This window comes from Crocodylus porosus, unplaced genomic scaffold (assembly GCF_001723895.1).
Source record: "Crocodylus porosus isolate Cpor-Errol unplaced genomic scaffold, CroPor_comp1, whole genome shotgun sequence".
Taxonomy (NCBI): Eukaryota; Metazoa; Chordata; order Crocodylia; family Crocodylidae; genus Crocodylus; species Crocodylus porosus.
This window is the reverse complement of record NW_017728950.1, coordinates 2,461,583-2,470,154: the sequence shown is the minus strand read 5'-3', so window position 1 is coordinate 2,470,154 and position 8,572 is coordinate 2,461,583. Positions and strand designations below refer to the sequence as shown.

Here is an 8,572-nt window from a genome sequence, read left to right as displayed (position 1 = left end):
AGAGCCTGCCAGTTACACATGCTCCATGGTTGGAGGGGGGCGATACTTTAACTAAAGCAGCTCTGAGAGCTGTTTTAATTAAAGTGCCACTGCATCTCATGTATCAGCGTCCCCGTGGTTAAAAATTGTGGCGGAAGTGCTTGAACTTAAGCTCATTTGACTATTTTTAAGCACAGGGACGCTGATATGTGAGATGCAGGAGGCTGCTGGAGCCCAGTAATTGCCATGCTCCAACAGATTTGGTTAATCAAGCTTTCTCCAACGTGCTGGAATTCCTAATCAGAGCCATTCCTAGGGGTGTGCGGGGCCCCGGGCAGGATCCCGGGGGGTGGGGTCTATACTGCACTGACTGCAGGGACCCCCAGGGAAAAAGCCTGGCAAGGGCTGCTTCCCTCCTCCCTCCCCAGGCACATCCTGGCTAGGGTCCATACAAACCAGGGTGGGGGGTTAAACCCCTCAATCATACTAAGGGCCTGCCAGGGCCTAGCTACACCCATCCCCACCTCGGCTGGAGCAGGGAGGAGAGAAAAGCACGGAGGGCTTCTCTCCCAGCTTCCCTCCAGCCTTTTGGTCACTGCCAAAGGGAAGGGAGGGCTTGCTCTAGTGCCTCTGGCTTCTAGCCTGAGCCACTGCAGACATGTGGCTGTATTTCTGAAATCCAAAAGTGAATGTCTGTTTACTTGCTTCTCAGTTCAGTCTACACAGTTTAGACTAACCTGCAAAGACTGAATCAATTCATCCTCAGGCTTTTTGAGTCTCTGTACTTAAACTGTGGTTGCATCTACTTGTGGTGGATGCATCTAACATACAGCAATAAATTTCAGCTGCTTTTGGGTGCAATGTCTACATGTGCATCCAGGAACCCAGCACTTTGAACTGTTGCAGAGTAGCCCTACTCTGGCAGAGGGTCTGGGGGTTCAGCCCCAGGCTCCAGGTGGCAAGCATTAGGCAGTGGAGGAACTGGCTGGGGCATGAGGGTGCTAAAGTGTGGGGCTAGGCAGCAGGCAGCCCGTGCACTGTAGCACTCTTGTGCCCCAGCCAGCTCCTGCCACCATCTACATGTACATTTTAGCACACATAATTACTCCACCATCCACCATAGGATAGTACTGTCGGAGACTATGGCAAAGTTAATTAATTTACTGCTTTCTAATAACAGTGCATGTGTAGATAATGATGCTTTACTGTGGAGCTAATTAACCAACTCCACAGTAAAGTGCATGTGTAGATGCTCCCAGCAATAGTAGCTTGGTGACCAAGGTAGTAGTAAGCTAAAGCTCACAATAATTGTGCTTATCATAACTCTTACTTATGACTGCCACTCAAATTATTTTGTTCACAGAAGATACAACAACTCTTTGTACACTGTTTACAGATAGCTGTCCTTAAAAACAATGCCAGAACAATTCAGATTTTGGCCAAGGAATACTTTGAATTCTCATCTATGTGATTTATTTCTGCAGATTGCAATCAATAATTGTCCTGAGAAGTGTTATGCATATTATTGCAGTTTCTGAAAATTGGCTGTCCACCAGAAAGAGGCTAACTATAATATTATATTTGATAGTTAGTCATAACAAATCATTGTATGAATAGTGGATATGCACATGCATGTATGTTCCTTTCACAATTCAGGAAAACAGAGAAGGTGCTTTGTTTTAGATGCTTAAGAATCTAACCGCTGCAACTTAGAAATAGAATCAATAGTGGCTGACAGTATTTTAAATTTCTTTCGAATCACAGATACAGTTAATTTTAAAAACTGAGAAGAAATTTTCTCAGACCACCAGAAGCAGTATTTTTTCCCTCTGGAAATGTCATTTTAAAATGGAGAAGCATAGATCAAAGTAAAATTATTAGTAGGCTGAATTGCACTAAGAACGAACATCAACATTGAATTCAACTCAAAAAGTAGTGATTTATGTTATGACACACCCAGTATTGAGATGGGCTGACAACAACAAATTTCTATTTTAACAGCTAATATCCTCTCAACAGAAATGTGCTTTTTTTTAGTATTTTTGCAGTATAATACATAGATATAAATTTCACCCATAATTATGCCAAGATTTAAAAATGATTTTTTTTATTACCTGTAATCTTTTTTTCTTTTCTGTGGCGATTATTGCACCTGTCCAGGGGATAAACCACTGTCCTTGCTGCCAGCTGTGCTTGTTATCTGATAGATGGCTTTTATTTGAAAATTTAAATCCCCCCTCAGTCTCCTTTTCTCCAGACAAAATAACCCTAGCTCTTTCAGCCTTTCTTTATAAGTCATGTTTCCCAGACTCTTTTGCAAGTAGTCCAGTAGACAGTGGCAATCTGTTGACATCTTTCTTGAAGTATGCAGCCCAAAGCTGGACACAATACTCCAGGAGCGGCCTCACCGATGCCAAATAGAATGGAAGGCTCAATTCCCTTGATTTACAAGTGACACTCCTATTAATATAGCCCAATATGCTGGTGGCTTTTTTTGTAACAAGAGCATACTTTGGGCTCATTTTCAGCTTATAGTCTACTGTAACCCCTATGTCCTACAACCTAAACAATCATTGCCCAAATATGCATTTGTATGTGCAATTATTTTGTCACAAATTCAGGACTTTGAAAAGTACATACACAAAAGAATCTCCTAAAGCAGCAGTTCCCAAACTCTGACACATTGCGCACCATCAATTGAAAATGATACAACCTTAAGTATCACCAGCAAATTTTTCATACCACTGCGTACCACTGATAGGTTGTCTGTGTACCACTGGTAGTACGTGTACCTCAGATTGGGAACCACGGTCCTAAGGTGTTTTGGGAGAGAATGAGCTGTGCTACTCCTGCTCCTGTCCTTTCCCCCATTCTTTGCTCAGGTCTCTCCTGCTCTGTGCAAAGGTCTGGGGAGCAGCTCCTCCATCCGCTCAGATGATGACTTCAGACCTCACTTCTTATTAGTAACACAGCTGAAGACAGGCAGGAGGAGGAGGGATAAGGAAGAGATGGGAAATGACAGACCCTGCCAACTACTCTCTAGCTGGCAAGTGCTGGGAGAGCAAGTTCCCAGGGTGATTTTTCCTCTCTGGATAGCTTGCCCTGTGAATGTGAAGTAGGCCATATAGCATAACAATCTCCATAAAGCTACATTGCTTGATGGACATGACATCTTCTAGAGGCCTCAGTGCAGCAATATTAAAAATAGACAGCATTTGCTTGTGTTCATCTTAACAAGTGATCCAGATTGCTTTGTTGCAATGATCAGTCCTTATAATTATTTACCACTTTCCCAATCATTGTCAGTCATGATTTTATGGTTGTCTTTCAGGTCATTGAAAGAAAACAGAGTTGGGTCAAGAACAAGGACCTAGAAACAGACATACTCTATGATTTCCCAATGAAAATTATGTTATAAAACCTATCAGTTAGCTAGTGTTTACCTCATTTAATGTGACTTGTTAATTTTATATTGTTCTTGTTTCTAGATCCAAATGTTGTACAATGTCAATATCAAATGCTTTTAGAAGCCTTTTGCATCAACGCTAATATTTTTTTTTAATCAACAAAGCTTAAAAACCCATTTAGACTTAATTCTCATACTCCCATTCTTTATTAATTAGGTCCCATATTATGCATTTCATTACTTCTGTAGGCAGAAGGCATGGTAGGGTGAATCCTCAGAGATTAACTGGTTCAGAAAGATGGAAGCTTTCATAAACTACAGCCTACTTCATCAGATAAGCTAACTGCAGCATCTCAGGAATAAAATAAATAGTGGCCATTAGTAATTGAAATTCCTTTCATTTATTAAAAAAGTTAACCTGAGAAAGGAAAGGCTTAGATAACTGTTAGCGTGTCTGTGTAGGGTACCGTGGGCTCCCCTGGTTCTTCCCTGCCACGACTTTGATCTTGTTAAGAAAATGGGAAGAAAAGTGATGATATAAGGATTAGTACCTTCAGAAGGACCACGCTCGGTCTATTTTAATAATCTTAGTGCAGGGTTCATCGTCAGGTCAGTCCAGTCCGATCTTGCCTAAGTAACAGGGCTCCTTCCAGTGTTCCTGTTACAATAACCCACAGTGCTTAAATAAGCAACAGTGTTTTTTGCATCTGGAAATGGGAAAAAAACCCTCTCTGCTCTATTTTTCCCCATGTTACTAGGTCTCCTAGATGTCACCTGTACAGTACAAGAATTGTATATGTGATCATTTTAATCTCACTATTTATTGTTACATTTTTCTGCAAACACACATAGTTTAGCATTATTAAAATTAAAGGCTTCAAGTTTCAAATGCTATTTGATTAAAAAGAATTGATTTATTAAATGAAAAATATATGCAAAACTAAGTCTTTGAAGCACTCTGAAGTATATACACTTACAGAATTATGTATAACAAATTATTATATAACCCACAAAACAACAATTTCTTAACCAGCAAAATCATGACACTTATACAGCTAAGACATTTGCATTCAATAAAAAAATACTACATTATGATTCATAGCTATCTATATTAGTAGAAATACTCAGTTTTAAACTATTTAGCTACTGTCTTTTCAGTCAAACTTTGGTTTATTTCTTTTTTCTTTTGAAGACCTGTAAATTCATTGCCATGTCATTCTTGATAATCCTGTTTACCACAAATATTTCCAGTCAAGTGTAGAATGAGATCTACTTGTTGGAAATTATTTAAATTGAAAAACCAGAGAAGAAATAAATGTCTGAACAGCAGGAAGAAAACAATATCACCCTTCAACCACATAGCCACATGTATGCCTATATTTCAAAGAAATAAAGAACTGAATTAGTCATTTGGTCGAATAGATCACATTCACTTTTTAAATGCACTTTTCTGTTTTATTACAAGATCAAATCTTTTTGTCAAATGAACCACAATGAAACATAAAGCAGCTACTAAGCACATCTACATGTGTATATCAATGTGCTACAATAAACTCCAATGTTTGTCGCACTAGAGTTTATTTACACATGCACCCACAACTGCAGCATATTGAGCTTGGTCATAGTAGTCCTGGCTGGCAAGAGGTCCAGGGGAGTAGCCTACCGGTCTGGGGCTGCTGCCCCTGTTTGAACATGCTGCAGAGTGGCTGGCTGGGGCATGAGGGTGCTTCAGTAGGGCTAGCCTGCAGGCAGTCCCCATACTGAAGCACCCCCAGGCTCAAGTCAGCCGCGGCAACATCTACACATAAACTGCTTTAGAGTTTTTACTCAGCTGCAGGTTAGTACTTGTATTTTAAAGAGCATTTACAAGTACTATCCTGCACCAGAGTAAATTAGTTTACTCCAGTTTAGTAGGGGCACATGTGTAGATGTGCAATGTTTACTGCACAAGTAATTGTTCAAGTGCACAGTAAACATCTCGTGTAGATGCACCCATTGAGTAACACTCTGATCCTGCAAACACACATGCACAGTGTATTTTGACTACCAAGAATAGTCCCCTTGATTTCACTATTACTCCCAGCTGTAAAATTAAGCTAAAGTTTGTTTGCAGGCTAAAAGGGCCTAATCTGATGCCACTGATTTAAAAAGTTGCTAATGATTTGAAAAGTGACATAGCTTCTGATGAAAACTATTCAGTTCTTGCATTTTGTCTATACCTGTTGAAAGCAAATTTGGTAACAAACAAGAAATTCTATGAATATTTTTAGAAGGCTCTTATTTCAGTCTATGTTTTTGATGTTTGCTCCAGGTACCCTCCAAGCTAGTTCAAGCCTCTGGAGCTGGCCACCAATCAGCTGATCGGAGGCAGTAATAGTTGGGGATGTTTCTGGTATTTGCCAGTGATTCGAAAATTCAGATCTTCATAGCTGGAGACTAAATGATATCTTAGTAGTATAAGCAGGAACAGAATCTATGAAAAGAGAAAAAGTATATTCATTCAAATTTCAGAACTATGATCATTCTTATGTTTCCATTTAATTTCAGTACTGAACTATAGAAATGAATGTTTTTTGTGCCAATTTAATAGATTCTACTGGTCTGTGCTAGACAGGACATCAGACGAAATGATCAATGTCTTTTTGTTTTTAACATTAAATATACGGACCTACTGAGTAACTGGGGTTTTCTGGTGTTTTCTGGTTTGTGTCAGTTTTACTTCATGAGATTAGTAGAAATAGGTAGAAACAATTATTTAAATATATATTTTTTTTTGCAATTCACGTTTACAAAAAACAGTAGTGACTGTTTATTTATTTTTGCTTCTATTTATTCACTCACACTTGTGGCAAAAATCCAGTGCCCGGGGCCCCATAACAATTTTTGAAGAATGCACTAAGAAACAAACCTATCTGCCAGTTACCAGACGAAATCAATAGCCCAGGAAAAACAAAAAAAACTTAATAGACTTCCTCACTAAAATTAGCAAATCACAATCCTGTACTGTAATTCCCCAGCTTCATTCAAGACAAATAGCCTCAAATGAAAGGTGGTTTAGGTAGTAAGCAGAGCATACCAGATGCCATACTGAAACTACTGGGATGTGCTGAAATGTTCAGGAACAGACAGGGAATAAAACATGACTGCATACTGTTTCATACACATCTTCATGACCTATAAGGCCAGATTCTCAAATATCATCTCATATTTTCTCCCTTTTTTTCCCCTCTTTCTCCAGATTCACATTCTTGTTATTACTAAAGCCTGAACTGTATTCTTTTAGAATGATGATTACTCGTGAACATAAGGCTTATTCAATTATACTGTTCTTACTCTGTAGAAAAATAAAGCCCAGCATTAGAGCACAGGATGAAATTCAGTACATGGCCATTATGCTAGACCACTCTGGGCTAGAATCCAAACTATCCAGACTTGTGCAAGACATGGGCAACTGGTGCCTCTTGAGTCTGGGGGGGGGACCCGCAGAAGCCACTGGGGGTATCAGCGGCAGGGGTGAAGCTGGTAAGCACCTGCAGACACTAGTGGCAGTGGCGGGGGCAAAGCTGGCAAGCATCTGCAGACGCCAGCCCTGTCAGGGGGGGCACGTGCCCTCCTGTGCCCCACCCTGCCACCAGTTGCCTATGGTGCAAGGTATTAGGATCACTAAAGTTATGTGATGATCACAAAACCCAGTCATCTTTGGCACTTTGTTTCTTCTGTCTTTTGAAGGGCTGTTATCCAGCCACTATGATAAGCACCGTCCAACAAAATATGCATGGAATAAGGATATATCATAACAGTAACTCCACTGACCATTCATTGCTTCACATTTTCATTAAACTGAACAGAAACTTTTGGGTCCTCTGGTCCAGGGTGAATTTTACATTAGTTCCCTGAAATACCCAAATGCATGGAACACAAAAATAGATGTCTAACTTAGTAAACTGTGATATTTAAAAATAATGAATGACACTTCCTACAACATGTTCAGGTATTCTGTGTATACACTATGGCAGAAGCTATGTTTTGGAAACACAGTGATTTCAAAGCCTATTATTTTGGCATGTGGCATAAAAATGGCTATATCGAGGCAAAAGTAGTTAGATATATCTTTGTATTCCACCTCAGTGTTGGAGGTATAGGGAGAAGGTCCTGCAGAAACTAAAAATAATTGGAGAAGTAATTAATACAACTTCCTGAGCAGGTAAACAACTTGGGAAAAAGCCTTCCCCAACCTGGGGCAATTACATTTCTTGCTTTGAACTGATTGAAGAAAGCTTCCAACCAATGAACTCCAAAGGGTACAATATGAACAGGTGCTCCAGGGACAATGTCATTTTTATTGGATCATCAGGTACAAAACTGTGACCGACTGGAAGAGTCAACTGACAAATTTGGGTAACATACTTGCCAGAAGTTCATGCAGATTATGGGTTATAATCAATATGATACCTTTTTTCTGTGCTGCTTTTGTCCTAAAACAAACTGTACCATGTTTGTTGAAAGTTGGTTTCTCACTGCTTAACACCATTGTCATTCCAAAGAGAACAGAATTCAGCCTCTGGGCTACAGTCAGATAGGCTAATAGGAGCACAAGTGTTGCTAGGAAGCAACAGCCCTAAACCCAAATGTATGTAAGTCCTGAATTGAAAAAGATGAAAGCTGGAAGCCTGAGGCTAGACCATGGTGCCCTTGTAGAGATCACAGAGGGTCAGGTATACAATGACCTGCACCAGGTTCTATTCAAGGTAAACGACAGACGTTCTTCCCTAGCCAAGGTAATATACTGCATGATTAAGGTGCCAAAGGCGCACACCACATGGGAGTGATAGGGCTAGCATCACATCCAGCTACCTTTGACTCCCTGCATAAATGAGCAAGCACCTGCCTACAACTGGTTGTGTAGGATCTGATTTTCAGAGTAAGTGCAAGGCACTCAAACTCACATTTCTGGATCTGCATCAAGATGCTTTAAGCACTCTGCCACTGTGGCCTAAGAGCCAGTAAGTTAAACTAACAAAGGGCAGTATTCACAGAATGAAATGTTCCATATCTGTAATGTCTGCATGGCACAGAGACTGAGTATGGTAAACCAGAAGAAATCTAGTGTACAGATTATTACAGTATTAGCACTCTAAAAAAATATAAAGCAAGTACAGTGATTATTTACTCTATTCATATTCACAT

At 40.0% G+C, this 8,572-nt stretch overlaps 1 protein-coding gene across 1 annotated transcript in view; it reads right to left on the bottom strand.

Annotated features, from left to right (window-relative positions):
• Positions 1-5,368: 5,368 nt before the first annotated feature.
• LRRC2 (leucine rich repeat containing 2) overlaps positions 5,369-8,572 on the bottom strand; it is a 98,513-nt gene continuing 95,309 nt past the window's right edge. The window contains exon 9 of the mRNA XM_019555449.1: positions 5,369-5,858. Within this exon, the coding sequence (XP_019410994.1) occupies positions 5,809-5,858 (50 nt within the window). The 3' untranslated portion in view covers positions 5,369-5,808. The remainder of the gene's footprint in view (positions 5,859-8,572) is intronic.